Source organism: Dendrobium catenatum, unplaced genomic scaffold (genome assembly GCF_001605985.2).
Source record: "Dendrobium catenatum unplaced genomic scaffold, ASM160598v2 fragScaff_scaffold_1651, whole genome shotgun sequence".
Classification (NCBI taxonomy): Eukaryota; Viridiplantae; Streptophyta; class Magnoliopsida; order Asparagales; family Orchidaceae; genus Dendrobium; species Dendrobium catenatum.
This window is the reverse complement of record NW_021320113.1, coordinates 63,249-83,536: the sequence shown is the minus strand read 5'-3', so window position 1 is coordinate 83,536 and position 20,288 is coordinate 63,249. Positions and strand designations below refer to the sequence as shown.

At 35.1% G+C, this 20,288-nt stretch overlaps 1 protein-coding gene across 2 annotated transcripts in view; it reads right to left on the bottom strand.

The window, feature by feature from the left end:
* The window catches only part of LOC110109895 (DEAD-box ATP-dependent RNA helicase 46), a 29,632-nt gene extending 9,963 nt beyond the window's left edge, over window positions 1-19,669 (bottom strand). Inside the window, exons 1-2 of one of the 2 annotated variants that reach the window (XM_020841102.2) lie at window positions 19,402-19,669; window positions 14,424-15,813 (exon numbers count right to left, since the gene is read on the bottom strand). In XM_020841102.2, the coding sequence (XP_020696761.1) occupies window positions 14,424-15,764 (1,341 nt within the window). In that variant the 5' untranslated portion in view covers window positions 15,765-15,813; window positions 19,402-19,669. The remainder of the gene's footprint in view (window positions 1-14,423; window positions 15,814-19,401) is intronic. The other variant, XM_020841101.2, reaches the window with a different exon arrangement.
* Window positions 19,670-20,288: the final 619 nt, after the last annotated feature.

Below are 20,288 nucleotides of genomic sequence, written 5' to 3'. Positions count from 1 at the left end.
CCCCCTCTCCTCTCTCCTCTAATAGATTATTTCCACTATTGCTACCCAATCAAATCCCCATTAATCCCCTAACATGGTCGACCCCCCTAACCTCTCTCCAATCCAATTAATACACCCAATTAAGCCTCCAATCAACCCATCAAAGCTCTCATAATCAGCCAGCCCCTTCCTCCCTCTCCAAATTAATTCGAGACTTATTTGGCATGCTCTCTAGACAAGGGAATCAACTCCAGATTTCCTTCCCCTGCTGGTCACATAATTCTCCACAACAATCCTCTAGTTTCCTTACATCTAAAGGGACGAAACCCTAAAATTTCCTTGTCCAAATTTTTGTCCAGATTTCTGGACAGATTTGGTAAACTGTCCAGAATTTTCCATTGCCAGAACTGCTGCCCAGATTTGGTGTAACTGCTGTCCGGACGCCCTAGTTGTTGTCCCGAAGAAGATCAAGTGCAGTCCTGAAGTTCCCACATCTTTTTACTTGTTGCCTTGCTGTCCGATGGGATCCTTATTGTTGCCCAAGGGTTTGAGAAAACTAAAAACTGCTGTCCAGCATTTGCAGCCAACTCCAGTTACTGCCCACTCTTCCTCAAACATTCAAACGACTACACCGGAGCTTTGCATCCTCTTTCCTTTGGGTAAACTTCTCCTCTCACTCCTACATCTTCCTAGTTTATTCTTCAATTGTGGTCTTATTTGATTCATGAAGATCTTGTTAATTTCCCTCCGCTAAAGCCTAGTAATTTAGAAAGTTGAGAGAGTTGATCTTTTCATTGTGACTTATCTCATTGTTAACTAAAAGATTTTGTTGAAGCTCTTCTATGTATATTATGTTTGATCTAATGGCTATTTAAATGGTCTTAGCTTTCACGTGTTTAATTTGGACTAAACTAAATTCACCCCACTCTTGTTTTACTTTATTGTTTAAATCTCTACAAATCTAATTAATATTGTTTCTAACAATTCAAGCGTCCATAAATGCTTAGGCAATATTAAACAAGAAATTGAACGCTTTTATGTGAGAGCAATAATAATTACTAAATTGCAGTGATTTAAACAATGAAAGAAAATGAGAGGTGTGAAACTAGCTTAAGCCAAGTCACATAAGTTAAGTTCACAAATTAATCAATTATTCAAGCATAGCAAACATGAAGGATTTTCAACGAGAAATCCCTAAATTAACAACGAGATTAATCACTACGAAAGAGATCCCTTACCCAACTCTTAATTAATTTAGCTTGCAAAGAAAGTCTTCATGACCCTTTTGATGCCACAATCAAGGGTGAATAAGTAGGTAAAAGAGCAAGGGGAAGAGTTTACCCAAAAGAAGAAGATATGAAGCTCCAGAGTGGTCATTTTGGGTGCTGATAAAGAGTGGACAGCAACACGAACCTTCTAGCTGTCTTTGGACAGCACTTTGACAAGTTCTGGATGATGGACAGCAAAGTAACTTGTGCTGGAGTCTTTGGACAGCAGGCTGAAACTTCCTAACAGCAACTACGAAGGTCTGGACAGCAGGTATTGGCTTTGGAAAACTCTGGACAGCAGCTTTCAAAGGCTCGGGAATTCTGGACAGCACACATAATCTGTCCAGAAATCTGGACAGCAATTTCAGAAAGGAAAATTTCAGGGTTTCGGCTCTCTGGATGCAAGGGAACTAGGTGAATATTGTGGGGAAATATGTGAACATTGGAGGAAAACCTGGAGTTAATTTCCTTGCCCGGGTGGCATGTTAAATAAGTCACAAACCAATTGGAGAGAGGGAGAAAGGGGGCGGCTGGTTATGGGAGCATTAATGGGTTGATTGGAGGTTTAATTGGATGTATTAATTAGATAGAAAAGAGGGCAAGGTGGGCCGGCCAAGAGAGAGGTGAGAGAAGTGTCCACATTTGTTGAATGTGGAGAGGCAATCACTGCTAATTAATTTCAGATTTTAATCAATCCAACATTGAAGGGAATTTCCTAAAATAGGTTAATTAATTTAAGAAATGATTTGAATTTCAAATTTATTTAAATTTGAATTCAAAACTTTTCAAATTAATATCAACTAATTTAGGAAATAGGAAAATTAAAGAGGGGGGGAGCGGCTTGGGTTGGTGGTGGAATTAGGGTGATTGGGAATTAGGCTGGGTGGAGGTGGGGCTTATGGCCGGTGGGTGGAGGAGGAAGAGGGTGGTGGTGCTCGCCGAGAGAGGGGAAGGAGGGAAGAAGTGGCCAGCCTAGGGTTAGGGGGGATGGGGGTTTCGGCCAAGAAAAGAAGGGAGGAATTTGGCCGGCGGTTTATGGGGAAGAGAGGGAGGATGGGGAGCGACGACGTCAACCACGAACCCGTACACTTCCTACGGTTTGTGGGTATTGCAATGCCCTCACCTAGGGACTTCTCCTAAGCTCTCTCTTAGGACTCTCAAATCTCACCAAGAAAACACAAGTGCGGAAAATAACATAATATTCAAAGGAGGGTACGCTTTAAATAGCCAATACAATGAAGAAAAATACAAGGACCAGCTTTCCCCTAGGGCATACACATGACTAGGCCCTTAAGTGGGGGCATAAAAGGAAAAGTACAATAAAACACAAACTAATACATCAATAATAAATCTAATACAATGATAATCAAAAGTAAAGTGGCGCAATCGTGGTCGTAGATCGACGGCCACGCCTCTGGTAGACTCTCCAAGGTCGGATGTCCTCATCATATTCAAAGTGAATTATGCTAATAATTTAATGGACAACGATGAATAACTATGTTTTAGATAATGAAGGTATAAGTTTAAAATATTACCATCTCACATTTATTTAGCTATGCTATATTTAAGATTATAGGCTGAGCTTTTCCTTCTTCTTTTTTTTTTTCTTTTTTGAAATTATAGGCTGAGCTTGATTGGTGAGTTAAAATTGAACAAGGTTATAAAATTCAACTCATGTCCAAAGCTAGAATTGAGCTTGATAAGAAAATATATAGACATGGAAGTGCTCCGCTCCCCTTTGACTAGTTACCAATCTTACTCAATATATCTTAATAAACCTAAAAACTAAGCAAATAAAATTAGTTTTTAAGATCCAACATGACACCAAAATCTTTAACTTAAAACTCATACTAAAGCTATTGAGATCATTGTATGTTGTTTCCATTGGGGCCTACTTGGTTCGTTGTTAAGGAGAACTTAATCCCTAAAGATTGTAGATCATTTTTTCAGCCTTTGAAGTTGGTTTCTCTTTGAACATCAAAACTATCACATATAGAAACTCTTAGATGCATAGGATTCACCAAGATTTGGACAATAATATCTCGTAAGAAGATTAGGAGGAAAAACAAGATGGGGATGAAAGCCGGATGACAAAAAATCACCACATTTTTCTCACTTTTTTTAGCATCTCTTCCCACTAAAAGTTTTTTTTTATTATACAAAACCTTTTTTTTTTTTCCTTTAAAGCAAACAAAGAATTTCAGGCCATACAAGAATCTCATCCCGCAACAATCATTTGAAAACCAATGATGACTAATGAGACAAACATAACACTAACAATAAATTAATAAGTTGTTCAAAGTTTTTGACCAATTCTTAACAACAAACATTTTGTAAGTGATGTGCTAGAAGCATAGTAGAGCTTTGCCATCGTTTTCAAAGGCACTTGCATTGAATCACAGCACATTATAAGTAAGAGTATGAATAAATGACCTGACCCAAAAAATTTGAGTTCGAATTAATACACTCAATAAAAGATTCAGGTTTGGGTAGGATATTCCTACCTGTTTATTAAATGGGTCAAATTCGGGATGACCCATGAACCCGCTTATGACTAAAAAATGACCCATTAAATATCTTTTTTCTTAAATATATTTTTTTACATATGGGTACAATTTTTTTTATTTTTTAATGAAATTCTAAACTTTATAGTTAATAAATTATAACTTTTAAACCAAAACATATTAACAGGCCGAGTTAGGGTCATTTGGGTTGCAAGTGAGTTGGATTCATGTTGCACTTTTTGACCTGTTTATTAAACAGGTCGCTTTCGGGTTGATTGGAATTAGGCTCGGACCCGAAGCCAACTAGTCAACTCATGTTGACAACCCTGATCATAAGCCACCTAATAAACCCATCAGGTTCATAATTTGTTGGCCCAAGCGAGACTTGCACATCTCCTTCAAGGTATATGCCTCAATAATATATCCTCGAACCATGAGAGACTACCTCCTCAAAGTAACATCAATAATATATATATATAAGGCTTTAAGTTTTTATGTTCATAATTTAGACTAGTTTATAGATAGTGTTGTAGTCCAAAAGTTGAACCACCGCTCGAGTTCAGGTGAAGAGTCTACAAGCAAGAAGCGTGTGCATGTTCTGAAGTGATAATCACATCATGTGCTTGCGAGAATTGCATACGCGAGCAGAGAGCTAACGTCTGTGAGAAGGCAACCAACTTCAACAATCAAGGAGTAAGCATCTGGAAGCTAGAGTGTTCTTTTTTTTCATTTTTAAAATTTGAACTATTATTATTTGTAATTGAGGTTTTATTTTCTTTTAACTATTTTATTTTCTTTTTTACTTTTTTTCATTTTTTAATAGATTTTAATTTATTTTCTTAATTTAACTTCTTAATTTTCATTTAAATATTTTTATTTTCTTTTTTTATGGTTTTTTATTTCATTTTAAAGATTTTATTTTTATTTTTCTTAATTTGATTTTTTAGTTTTCTTTTCTTTTTAATAGATTTTTGTTTTCCATTTACTTGACTTGGATAGTTTGTTTTCTTTACATTTTTAGGTTTTCAATTTTATTTTTAATAGCTTTTCATTTTCTTTTGATTGACTTTTTTAGATATCAATTTGACTTGTCTCTTTTGATTTTTTTTTTTAATATAATGGCTATTGATGTTAGAAGAAAAGATCCAACTTAAAAATATGGTACTCAAGTCAAACAACCAGGAATAGGTGCAAAAAAGGCTATGTCTATTTAAAATATAAATTTTATACTAAGAGAATTGCTAGTGATATTCAAAGATTGAAAGATCATTTAATATGCTCATACCATAATGTTAGAGCATTTGAAACAAAGTCAAATGATATTAAAAATAAATGCGCAAAAATATTTGAAAAATCATACCACCTCAAAAGAGAGCTAAAAAAAGAGTACATGATTGATAATTTTTTGTTTCTCAATAAAATGATTCTAGTAGTACATGTTATTTTCTTTGTTCTTTTAAAGGAACTCCGAGACTAATGGACATAATTTTAATGAATTTGGATGAATATGAGAATAATAACTCTTGAGTAACTCCTCTAGCTTCTCAACAAAATAATATCAGAATAAAGGCGTTTAGGCATTGCAAAATGCTTTTATGAAAATTCAATTCCATTCAGCATGGAATGGAGTCATTTTTCGATAAATATACTTCACTTTATTGGGAATTATGGTCGAGTATGGATCTTCAAAGCTGGTATAAGTTCATATATGAATCTTAGAGAAGGAAGTAATGATAAGAATAAAGATGGTTAATGAAATAAGAAAGACATGGGTTGAAACAGAGGAAACAATAATGTTAGATGGTTACTCAAGCATTCGAGAGAGAGGTATTATCAACTTCCTTATCAGCAATCCCTATGAGATAGTTTTTTTTTTTTTAGAATGTTAATGCATCAAACTTTGTCAAGATGCACCTCTATATCAAAATACTTGATGAAGTTGTTGAAGTAGGAGAGGGCATAGTTATTCAAATGATAATACAAGTACATATAAGATTGTTGTGAAGATTTTAATGGAGAAAAAGAACACAATTAGGGGAGCAAGATGCTATCTACAAATAGAGATGAAAAATTGTAAGAAAATTTGGGATTATCAATTACATTTTAAATTTATATGCTATTGCATATTACTTGGATCTTCAATTTTACAAGGATATGAACTTTCTTATAAATAAGGAGATCAGTATTGATTTATATGCATGTTTGGATAGGCTTATCTATGAGGAAAAAATCTACAAGCTAATGATTAACTTGAAGATTTTCATTTAAAAATAAAATATTTGATTTCAGAGCAACATAGACATGCTACAAAACACCTTAGTAAATTTGCATGTACTTATCAATGTGTGTGTGTATATATATATATACATTGAATTTGGCTGGAATTTGAGATCTCTTAGGTTTAGGTTTATGGGCTCTAACGGTGCCTAGAGATTTGGGAGAGATAGATCCTCCTCTCAAATAGAGGATCAATTGTATCTTGTTATTTTTAAGCTTTTATCGAGCTTCTTTTCGAGCTTAATGTCGAGCTTGTTCACGAACTTCAAATGATGTTGTTCGCGAACATAAATGAGCTGAACGCATTAGTGTTCAAGTTTGTTTATTTAAGAATCGAGTATTTAAAATATTGTTCAAGTTTGTTTGTTTAGCTAGTTAAGCGATCACAAACGAGCTTTAATCGAACCGAACAACAAGTAGCTCGTCGAACGTTTGGTTCGCTTGCAACCCTAGTTATTTTTCTTCCATTATTTTGATTAGCGCAAAAAAATTACTGTTTTTCTGATTTTTCCTTTGGATTTGTGGATCGTTCTCGCTATTTTCATTAAGACAATTAGGCTTTACTTGGGAATTCCAAGTATTTCCTAACACATATATTGTTCACTTATTAAAATGTTGATTCAAAGCCTAAGGTTCAAACAATTTTGCCAATTTATTTGCTTTGATTCAGTAGGGTCAAATGGTCCAATCAAGCTATACTAAAGTCTACTTGGCTCTTTTATGCCATTTCTAACCCATTGGACTTATTTATTATGAACATGACCAAGGCCTATTTGTCTAATTCCAGAGCTTAGGTTCATTGAACTAATTGGGTCAAAATAGGCCAACTAAGGTTCAAAGGGTTCTAACATAGTCTAATGGTCAACTAGCTTCAACTCATCTATGATTTGATGATCAAAATTCATTGGAAGAGGTTTGGCATGTCAATTGGCTCGCCAATTGGAATCAAGGTTTAGCAATTTCTTGGGCTGGGTTGACCATAAGTCAAACCTAGGCCCACAAACCAATCTCAAGACCAAGTAGGTACATACCAAGAATAGGTTTAGCCTATGGCTGGCTAAAGTCAACCCTACTAAGAGAATGAATGGTAAATGGTTTTCTCCTATGGTCTTTTTTAAGTCTAATGATGATCATTTTATGTTTGGTCCTAATCAACTTAAGCTATAGGTTGGAGCAGACTTATGGATGAGCTAAGGACTTGAATTGAATTGAATTGATGGAGCATGGTTTTAATCATCTTTATAATGGGCAAAAGGATCAAGCAAGGAGTACTGGCCTAGTCAAATCCAAGTGATCTAGAAAAAAACATTGCTAAATCAATCCAACATGAGAAGCAATTTGAACTAATCAGACCAAAGCATCAAGGCACATGAATGAAAACATTTTTAAGCCAACAATATAATAATGACTTCATTTGTTAAAATGATTAAATTAAAATAAATTGATTATGGTGTGAAATTTGTTAGTGAGTAGAATACGGTTTTACAGAAGTTTTTCTTTGGACTAAAGTAGAATCACAAAAAGGAACCATTAAATGCCACAAGATTCACCAAGATTTAACAATTACACCTCATAAGAAGATTGGAAAGAAAGACAAGATGAAGATGGGGGCTACATGACAAAAAATTACATATATTTTCTTTTAACTTGCTTGAGCATCTGCATCTCTTCCCATCAAAAGTTTAAGATGGCTTGAAATTTTTAATAAGGGGATTAAATTACAATAATATTTAATGACCAATAAATTAATCCATTAGTTTTGAGATTATTTGTATTATTAATTTCATTTTTTTCTTTAAACAAGCGAATAATTACAAAGGTTTGGGCTAAGTACATCACCTGGCCTATCAGGTTGATGATTTGCAAATGCTTTTACAAACTTTGTAGTTTTGCATTACATAATGACCATTTTATCATCCCCGCCATTTTCTTAGCAAAACATCCACACATGCTTTATCATAACTCACAAAATAAGTCCAAACCTTTATTGTCTTTCCAGTACAAGGATTCAAAACAAAGAGTCAATTAAAACCTCACGTTAAGGGAAAGGTGTCACTTAGGTCTATTAGTTTTCATAATGTGCGAATTGTGTCTATGATTAACCCCACTACAAAATAAATACATACATTTTCCTTTCAAGTGTAGGGTCAATTACAGCTAAGCTCCTGAGGTTTGAATGTAGTGCTCCTGTCTATTAAGTTGACCATGTGCAAATCAGGCTCACATCTTCAAGATCAATTTGGTTATCTCCATCATTACCTGGGCACAATAGGCTCAAATTTTCATTTGTAACTCATCATATAACTCAAAATCTTTCTTGTTATTTGATAGAGCAAAAAAAATGTACAACTTAACATAGTTCCAAGATTTTCCGGACCCAAACTTCATCCATGCTTTCCACATTCTATTTCCCTATGCTCTCCGTCTCACTTTCTCTTTGTTTAGCCTCGCCCAAGCCCAACATGGATAGGGGTAAATTAAAGAAAGTGACGAACCAACCTCCTGTCTCTCCAACCCTCATCTTTGTAGATGGTGGAAAGACATACCACCTACAAGATGAAAAATGCTCATGTATGATACTTTAAATCTCAAAGGTCTGCATTTAAACTACTAAAATATATTATCACCCTAAGTACATCTAGCCTAAAAACATTTCATATTATCATTTGTCAAACTTTCTTAATCACATTATCTTGATTGTGAGTCACATAGTACACCTAGGCTTTTCATATTTATTGACACACTCTATTCCATATATGATAGCTAATGCATCCTTTAGTAATGTTATGTTGTATTGTGTTCTACAAATACAAGTAACCCAACGGGTTGAATGGAGATACTAGAAATCAATACAATGATTAGATTATATAGCAAATATTCTCTTCAAATCTAACATATTAATTCTAAAGAGGTCTACATTTTAAGACCATAAACTCCTGCAATAATAATTAAATCGGAAGGAGAATCATTAAGTTCCTTCTTAATTCTTATCTATGGCAAATAACTACTTTTATATGCTATTTGCAAATAAATTTGCAATACATATACTAGGTGTTGCTAAAATTCATTCTTACGGAGTCTTTATAACAGCCATATCATTGTAAAAGTCTTACCCATATTGAAAAAAGTCCATAGGAGAAATTTTTTTTAATGAGAACTCTTACTTACAAAAGTTACCAAAATAAAGTAATTTTGCATTTTATTTTCTTGTTCTACCAACCCATGCCATCATGATTTTAACTACCACGATGGCATTTACCTAAGAAAGCATAATCGACGTTAATAAGTACTTCCATACCCACATCACAATTTCAATTGCATCTTTACATTCAATAGAACGACTATTTTCCTTCTGCAAATGTCAATCACCAATTCATCTCTCAAACTACTACCAAAAGCAGAATAAAACACAATTTAGCTCAATGTTACAAAAGCACTGGTGACCTTCAAGGGTGAGATACATACCCAACGCCTAAGAAGCTATGGGCAACCTTATTTGCTCAACAAAATAAAGTGAGATGTTAAAAAATAATTTTTATCATAATAATCCTATTCAATTTGAGGATTACATTATAACAGTATAAAATTATAATCATAAAATTATTTCAGGTAAAATAACAAATTTTTTTAAGATTCTCATCTCACCATTTCAATTTCTTAAAATCACACTAAATAAGTTATGTTAAATAACTCATCCAAAAACAACAACAAACCTTTATACAACAAATCTTTATACCACTACGTGAGGTCAGCAACATGAATCATTTTTCTTCATTTTGTCATGTTAAGAGTCAAATTCTCAATTAAATCTAATAAAAAAGGTCAACAAACAAACAATTAAAATTATTTAGTTCATGTCCAATATAGCCTAGGTTTTATATAATCATCACTACTTATCATTCCATCTTCATCTTCATCTTCACCTTCACCTTCATCTTCATCCATACCATCTTCTCCCCACCATAATTGACTTTTTATCCATCCCTTCAGACAAATCATTTTCCGATTTACTATTGTTGACCATGAATCTTTTGCACTCACATATAATTAAACATATTTACTAAAATGCATCCTAGTTCTCACATATAATTAAACATATTTACTAACATGCACCTTTGTTTCACCAACTATAAATACACTTTCCACATCATCGCATGTCCACTTGTCATCATTAAAAACTATCTCAACGTCCAACTTAATGTATTAACATCCAACTCTTCTATCAAAGCAAGGTGCTGATAACCATGCCTAGCATCTTAAAGAAAGCATTAGACAATGCGACACTATAATAACCTAGGCAGTGTGCAAAATGCTAAGCTGAAATGCTTAGGAAAACATCTGGCTCGCCTTTAACAATAATCATTCATACAAGTCAATCGAGTAACTTGGAAGAGACACGGCAACACATAGACAAACTTCAAGGCAAGCAATTCTAAATGAGAATGTACTTTTATCAATACTCCAAAACAAAAGTGCATTAGCACTTATGTCAAGTGCAATAAATACTTCACTCACTATGTTTTCCTTCCCCATCTAGAATCCTTATCATCCTTATTTGCACATATCTATCAATCTAGAATCCTAATTTTTGAATGTCTATAAAAAAAGTGACAAAAATGCATGATGCAACATTCAAGATTCGCAAATCAGCTATTTAGCACGAGGCATTATTAGCATCAAAAAGTAAATTTTTTTAAGACTTTTTTTGCAACAAAATTTTAATGTTTTTGGAATACCACAAAACTTACAGTTTACCAATAAAAGAAACAAGGCTAAATCTATCGACTTTATTTTGCATCACAACTAAACCTCCAAGACTACTCAAAAGCCTACTACAATCACTACCTTCCTTGAAAGTATGGGCATTGCGATTTTTGGGCATGGCGTCACCCATTTCCACTCCATTGGATTGCCAATAAATCCTTGAAGGCATGCACACACATAACCTCCATTGGATTGACAATATATCCTTGAAGGCATGCACATAACCTCTGCGTACACTTTGATGTGCAATAACAATGATTAGACCCTCCTCAGCCTGTTGAGCTTGATCTTCTCCATTTTTGTGATGATTACTTAATTGTCATTGTCATTGCAACTATTGACCTCTTGTACATAGCAAGATAGATAACTAAAAGAAGTGTGGATGGTAGCCAAGATTTTAGACCACTTTTTGGCATCGACATCGTGCACAAGGAGGCCGTCAGAAGCACAAACACGGAGGCTCCCTTGTCTCCACTCAGAGATCACAGCATAGTGGATTAAAACAATGATCAAGCAGGATGAGGCAAACTCACTCCACGCCAACTGCATGCAATACACAAATGAGGAGTGTTGCAAACAGCACAAGCAAAGGACGTAAGGACCTCATATGTAACTCTTGACAATGACAATATATGCCCCAAAACAATAAAAGAATCCGACTCTTGCTCTACTAACAAAAAGGACGAAAAGATTAAAAACCAAGTATATGTCATGTAAGTGGGTGTTGTCTAACTAGCAAGAAGGATCATTTGTTGCTGCAACGGTCGTGCTCCACGAGTAATTAAAGATCTTGCTGATTTCAGCTACATTCATGCTGCCCACAATGGCCGCATTGATAGCAAAATGTCAATTTTGCTAACAAGGATGCAAGGCAATATCAACAAGATGGTGCATTTATTTTACAGAAAACTAAACAACTCTGCATAATCAAAATATACTACATTTAATTTAACCCTATATTACCAAAACGCATGCATCAAGAATGCATGCAACCAAATAGAACCTACGCTAGATCACTAGTCAATGCCATTATAGGCATTGTTTAGTTGGTAGAGGCGTGAATTGCAGCTCACTAATATCTTCTTCATTCTGAGTACATACAATTAAAAAAAAATGTCCAACAAATATCCATTCAACAAAAGATGAAATGACATTAAAATAACAACAAACAACATAGTTGTCCTTCCAATAAAATCTATCTTTTGATACAACATTTTTGTTCTCCAATGTTTCTATCAGCAGTACCAATGATATTTCATCAGCTTATTCAATGAGCATGATTGATCTCTGGGTAAACCTCCAATTTGCCAAAAAAAAAGAGTTATCAACATTACTATCCATGCTAGCACTAGAATTATTGAATAGTTTCTTATTATAGTCAGTGGGCTATGCTTATTTCATCATTCCTTAAACATTGTTTTTTAAACCAAGCGTTAACTTAACCTTATCCGATGCTCCCATTCTTCTGTAGATTATCCTTGATCTTGTTTAGGGCCTTTCACAAACCAAGCATGGTATAGAATCCCTCGTAGTGATTGTAAATTGATTCTCTAAAAAGTTCCACTTCGGAGCATGCAAGAAGATTTTGATGCCCTTGATATTGCTCTAATTTTTTTAAATAGATCGACTACATGGTCTACCTCGTAGCCTGATTTCCAATCAAAATGTTAAATTTATTAGCTTCCTTTTGTGAGGACTGGAAACACCTTCAGGACAAACTTACTTGATTTTAACATGTCACCTTCAAAAGGATGGGCGAACTGAGGCAGTTAAACAAATACTAAGCAGCAAGATCCATTGCATTGCTAGAGATCACCTGAAGCAGTGGGATGAAATGTTGTCCCAGGCAGAGCTTGCTTATAATTTAATGATTAATATATCTACCAAAAAAATCCTTTCACCATTGTATATACAAAATTACACAACCAAATCGTGGATTTCATATTTGCAAAAGGAAGAATATGGCAGATTTAGGAAACTCCTTTCATTCCATAATCATTCCTTCGGGGAAAATATCTCAAAAGCTACCTCCAACAACATTTGGTTATAATATATAGGCATGACTCCACTTGCGAGGAGATTCAACAAGTAAGCACAACCAAACACATACTAAAAGTAATTAGCTCTATTGGCACAAGAATAAAAAAACAAGAAAATAATTAAGACTCGGATGTAAATAACAGTTAATAAAAAGGCAATAAAGTGGGGAGTTCAGCGAGCAGCATCAATTTTTAGTCGTTTTCAATTTTCCAAACTATCTAACAAACTAAGAGCTAATTGAATATATGCTCTAGCTTGAGAGGGAATATTAGCGCGAGCATATAATAGAAAAGTTTCATATTTATAGTTGGACTGTATTTATTTTTTGTTCTTTTGAACATAGTATTCGGCTCCCCTATTATAAGGGAACCCCCCGCACCTCTTTTCTCTTTACAAAATAAGACGAATGAATTTTCTTTTCCATCAATAGAAAAAATTAATGTGTGTAAATAACCCCATTTTGATTCCCCAACAAAAGTAGAGGTAGTCTACATTATAAAAAAGCAGCTCAATTTTCCTTACAGCAAACTTCTAACTTAATATACCCAGCCAAAGCCAGTCAGGCAGAAACAGAATAGTGAAAAGATTAGGTTTCTCTGAGCAAATAAATTCATCATCCATAACATAAAATACAAGACAAAAAAAAATTTAATGTCTCTAACAATATTAATAAGACAAATATTGTTTGAAAATAGAGATCAAAAAACATTGGAAGTTGCACATGGACATGACCGTTAGGTTATTTTCAGTTATAACAATAGCTAAAATGACAATGGGAAAAGAAAGAAATCAAATAATTTAAATATGAAGTTGATTTACATGGGGAAGCCGTAGGTTGTCATCAATTTAGAGAAGTATCAAGCAATAAAATATCCACCATAAAGCATTTAAACCAAAGCTTAAAGTAAACATTCAAAGGTAAAAAATGATATTTAAGATGCCAGGCATACTAGGGCAGTTCAATGAGATTTATACATATAAGACAATCCCAGAAAAGAAGCAATGACCTTGACTTCTTTCATCTAAATCGAAAATGGAATGATAAAACGAATGAAACACACACACACACACACACACACACACACACATATATATATATATATATATATTATTTATCAGCATTACTGCAATCACATCACCGCTTATACCAATTGGCTGGTTTCTACTAATTATAGCAACCAAGAATCTTCGAAGTAAAACTGGCTCGATTAGAAAACTATCCAAAATTATGTGCAAAAATGTGTTACAAAAATAAAAGAGTCCAATTTGATAGTAACCCATATAGGAAAGCCAATGATGATTGCTATATTTGATCATTTATTACACAAGACCGTGTGCAAAAACAAGTAATGAAAACAATGAAGCAATTGAAGAAAATGAATCCGAAGCCATATAATTCCTATTCAACATTTCATTGCAGTTTCAGGAAACGAAAAGGTTTAAGGGGATTTACAAGTTAAATGCCCCCAACAATCCCAATTTTGTATGAATGTAAAAGCTAGTTAATATCCTATGTTCCTATTGTAATGGAAAATTTTAAAAAATTCAACACAGCACAACCAAAGAAATGCAAGAATAAAGAAGCTTAAACCTGTTTATTTTGTGGAATGGGAAGTGGTGCAAGTTTAGGCTGTAATGAATGCATCATTGGTCCCTCAACCCTACCAGAGGAATAAAATTCACTTCCTCCTCTATCATGATGGTCGTCTTCATAACCAGTTTTTGAACCCATAAGAGGCTGAGGCATCGATTGTCCCATTTGATTAGGAAACATGGAGCTTCCTGTTTGCATTTGATGACGGCTAGATTCCCCAGTCATCTGATGTGATTGGCTCATGCCAGCTTGTTTGTGGTTAAGAGGGCCCGGCCCACCAAGCTGAGACTGCAGCTGTGGTTGGAATATATTAGCTCCAGATTGTCGAATCTGGGCATGTACAGGTAAGCCTGATGATTGAGAGTTGGCAGGTTGTTGGACCATCGATGGGGAAAGACTTGCCACCTTTGTCTCTTGATGCCCGGCATCCCCCACTCCTGTAAACCCAATTTGTTGTGACTGCTGCTGTGAAGGTTGCTGCCCTTGTAGAAGCATCTCCTGTTGTCTAAAGAATTGTGGCACTTGTGGCACATGTGGCTGCATTCCCTGCTGCTGTGCAGTATGTTGACTCTGTGTGTTCTGTCCTTGTTCATGTGTGTCCCGTAGAACTGGCAATGGTTGGCTCTGCTGCTGTGAAGTCTGGGGCCCTTGAAGCTGTTGCCCCAGTTGATAACCAACTTGAGGCTCCGAAGGCTGCTGCCCAGTTGAATCTTGTGAGAATTTTGGTCCCGGTAACTGCTGACCTTGCTGGTATGGAAACTGAAAAGCTTGTGGCTGTTGCCCTGGTTGATATGGAAATTGTCCTTGGGGGCGTGGCATGATTTGCCCTTGAATGTATGGAATTTGCTGATATGGCGGTTGCTGAAGCTGTGAATAATGCGCTGAAGGCTGCTGCAAAGTCTGCATGGGTTGTTGATTTTGCATTGGTTGCTGTTGTTGATATGGTAGTTGCTGCAATTGCTGGAACGGTATCTGCTGAACTGATTGTTGAACCGGCATTTGTGGCTGACTTTGCTGCTGTTGCTGCACAAGTTGATATGGCTGCTGAAGAGTTTGCTGCCCAGAATGTTGTTGAGGTAAAGACCCATTTAATGGTATGGTTTGGGTGGCTTGACTGGGAGCAGCATTCAGCTTTGACACTGAAGAAGGAAGAGCCGTAGGAAGTGGAGGTGCAGAACCAGCTGGTTTCTCATATTGGGTAACATTTGTTTCAGGATTCCAATAATATAAGACACCAGTACTTCCATCAATAAGCCCTTTCCAGGGCTTTGGGAGAGTTGGATCTTCTGGGGCAAAGCTCGGACCTGCTGACGCTTGAGCAGCCTCAGCAGCAGCCATGGCAAGCTCGTCTTTGTAGAGCAGATCAGCGATCCTTAAGCCAACTACACTAAACAGTCAATTTAATTCCAGTGTTAGTTCTGCCGTCTGTGCTTGATCAAACAAATAATATAATATCATTACTATCACAACATTAGTAATAATTTAAAGTAAAATGCTATTATTATTGTTAATGTAATAGTTAATGATACATGATTATCTTTACAACAAAAAAAATCCACCTCATATTACCATGTAAGAAAAAATATTTTAAGTCGGGAACATAAATATCAATAATTTAGAGTGGCAAATCCTGCAGAAGCATTTGCAGACTCAAACATCCACACAAAACTTATCAACAGAATACTAGAACAAAAAGTGAGTGAGAATGTAAAATTAGTCATTTAGAATGCTAACAGAGATTAATGAATGACAGCCTAGTCAATAGCCGTTGCTCCTACGGATGCAGATTAAAGAAAAGTAAACAAAACAAGCTTTAGTCTGATTGTGCGTTCATATCTTCTGCAGTTCTGCTAAACATGATTTTTCTTTTGATTGTGCAAATCTATATGACTTGCAATTTGTTTTGTGCACAGTTTGGTTTGGTTGAGCCTTTCTTTGGATTCCATCATAGTGTGACCTTTGGCTGGAGATGGATGGAGGTTTTACTTCTTCAATTTTGGTTCACAATTCTGAATAATTTTAGATATAGTTGTGTCTAGAGTAATCAAAACAGTTGGATATAAAATTCATGATTGACAAGAAGGTTGTGCTTTGTGTGTTTCTAACTTCATTATACTTGAAAAATGACTGATAATCTCAAAATATTGTTATTATGCAACCATTAAACATTATGAGTAAATGATCCTATTGACTATCTTGATGCGTGCTTGGATAATTTACTATTAATGAATAGTTGGTTTTACCAAAATATGCCTATTGAACACTTCAAAACGTAGCATGCTTTGCCGGATGTTTAGAATAAATTTGTTAAACCAAACCAAACCAAATAGTTGAAGACCATTTAAAATCAAATCAAATCAAACCAAAAATCCAATTTCAAAAGACTTGGCTCTTAAACCGAAAAACCAAATAGAAACTGAACCTTTAGTTTAATTTGGTTTTAACTACTAGCTGGTTTGGAAGTAAACAAAACCATATACACCCTTAGATAGAACATGTGGCGGTGAGAGATCATAGTCGACGGGCGATGAAGGTCAAACTATGTTGCACATATACGGATACGGCGACACGGATATGACACGATACGGATACAGGACACATCAATTCTTAAAAATACAGGATACGGATACGGCGCGGATACAACATTATAATATATAAATCATACATAAAAATTAAGAAAGTAATCAAAGCGTAATATTTGAAATGACAAAACATTGAATTGGTCTCTGATAGACTATCATCAGACCCAATTATTACGCCACTAGAGCTCATTATCCCACGAAAGGTCGACACAAACACATGAATTTGAAATATAAATTTTTTTTTAAGTAAAAGTGTAGATATGTCGCAGATATGTCGGGGCACTAAGGGGGCGCTACCCCCTGGAGGGGTTCGACCTGTTTTAACTACTAGATGATTTCGAACAAATATTTATTGTAAGAGTTGTTTTAAAGCTTTCTCTAACTTCTCAGTAACCCTCGGTGCCAAGTAGTACAGAGCATTGATATTGAGCATGGTACCGAGCATTGCGGAGAGGTACTGAGCGGTACCGAGTTTCGGTATCGAGCGGTACCGAGCAATACTGAGTACCAAGCGGTACCGAGCAGTACCAAGTACCGAGCCATACCGAGTACCGAGCGGGACCAAGTTCTAGTACCTTTTTTTCATTTTTTTAATAGGACACGCATATCTGATATGTGTGTCCGGTCAAATTTAAATAATATTTTAATTAGACACGGCAAAGCCGTATCTGTGCCATATCGGAGGCGTATTCATATCCGACACATGTCTGATACAGCATGCCTCGTAAATAGGAGTATCCATGCTACATAGAGGTCAAATGAAGGCTCAGATGTGGCTACCAAATGGAGGTTTGACGACGATGGTTAGGCAGAGATCCAACAGCAGCGGTCTGGTAGCGAGGGTTCATTGGCGGTGGAGCTTTGGGATTCTTCAAAGCTCATAGCTCTCTTGAGTCTCTAGCTCTTGGTTTAAGCCTCCAAAAGTCCAAGCCTCTTTTCATGTGTGAAGAGGAGATCTATTTATAGATTTTGAGAGTGACATGCCACTTAAATATGAAAAGGATCCAGGGTAAATTCATAGTCCTCTATTGGACAACTCATACTAATTCCCTCAATCATGGAGCTTCTGTTTAGCATTTAAATGTCTTAATGATGTCAAAATTAAACGATCTTGGGTTTGTTGGATTCATCTCGTCAAACCGCTTGATTCTACTATAAGCATGATGTATTTTGATATCATTTAGCCATCCAATTAATGCTTTGGTGCTTCCAAATATGTTTCAAGCTATTGATTTGACCCATTTGGACTCTGATTGGACCGATTTCAGTATTGTTGGGCTTGTCTAATTGAGAAGTTCAATTTTAACATAAGTTTGCTGAAATTGGAGTTTGGATGATCCTGAATTTAATTTTGAAAGCTGTCAACTTGAATATGCCTGAATATTCATGCTCTATCAAGGTGATTATTGGTGACGTGACAATCCTTTATCACAATTCTTTGGGACAGCTTTATGAATCCTCATTCTTCATTTATTCCCGTTAAGTGTTGATAGAATGTTAATCTATTCTACAAAAATATATTAGTTATTAATGGTTAAATAAAATTAAGAATATCATATATATGTGATTACTCTCTTCTAGTTGATAAAGAATTTTTTATTAATTTCTAATAAATTAAATAATTTGTGGTCCATATTTAATTACCTACAATGGAAACATTACAATAGAAATCTAAAAGAATTATTATTATTAAGCTACGAGTTTATGATTAGCCAGTTGATTGAGCATAGGTATTGTATACTTCATTTAAATACAGTTAATTATCTTTTAGTAAAAGCAAAATAATCACTGATAATAATTAATTAAAAGTTATGTCAAATTGAATACCTTCTAGTTGATGTTAAGCTTGCCCATATGCACTATATTCACCAACAAAACTAAGCTCGTTAGCCCATTTCATAAATCTCGAAAGTAGTTCAAACCCAGAGCTAATTAATGACCCTACGTTTCTTATTGCCCCAAAAAATGTATTAGAAAAAAGAAAAAAAGTGATCAAAGAAACATAAATAACATACCATTCATAACCATATAAAACTATAATTCAGTTTCCTGTGAGTAAAAATTGAACAGCACAGTTAGAATAAACATAATTAGTGAAAGAAGAAGAAACATCTTGAATGTTCAACACAATTCCATACAGACAATGAAATCACACGAAGCTGTAAGTATCACACCATGTTCGAACAATAAAGCAATAAACTGGAATCAAACAGACTCAAAAAAGCAACGCATACAGCCCCGCATCTGAATTTCCAAACTTAACATAAACGACTGATTAAACCCTAGGATGTACCAACAGAACAAATTGCCATCTGCACAGCCTAGAGGCCACAATGGAACTTATAGATAACACTAAGAAAAGGATCCAAGAAGCGGCAAGAAGCAGCGCTCACCTATGCCAAGGAACTCGAAGAGTAGAGGAATTAGGTCGAGATAGGAAGAAAATTTGAGATACCCGCCCTTTCTTTCTTCCTTGGTCGCCTGCAAAGAGTTATCGAAGAAACCCTAGGCTCAGCTCTTACTTCCGCCGCTAGAGGGAGCCAGAGGAGAAACGATTGCACGCGCGGCGCGTGTGACGGGGATTCTGTGCTCCCCTTCGGACGGAGAACGAGCCAGGAAGAACCGTCGAATAAGAGAAATAGAAATTTTTATGCGAATTAAAGCCGTCGCGCTTGCCCCCAAAGGTAGACGATTTATTACTTAAAAAAAAATTATTATTATTACCATTATAAATATATTGAAGACTTAAAAAAATTGTTGGAATTTATAAATTTTAATCTAATTAAATATAATATTTTGAATTAAAGCAAACTTCTTATAGCATTCTTCAAATAAGTTGAACTTACATCCAATTTTAACTTCAAATATCATCTTTAAGATCTAATGATATTGGAATGTTTATATTTTATGACAAAATGACAATTTGTATGTCAAAATGATATAATTTGTTCGAGGTGATTTGCTATGTTATTTGCAACTATATGATTGATGCACGTGATGGGGTACGATGGCCACCAGTGTCGCCCCTTAACAGATTGGTAGTTGGACCATCTAAGCAACCCATGGCGCCTCTTCTATGCAAGCACATATTCATTATAATTGATTGTTTCGTGACTTTTTTTATGACAAAATTTGGAATTATAAGAATTATTATGATCTCATGAGGAATTTGTTTCATCACTTTGGAAAATTATTTCTTTTAATAAATTGGACATTTGGATACAAAAATGATAATTTATTATCAACATTTTTAGCTATCATTAAGATGATCCATGAATAA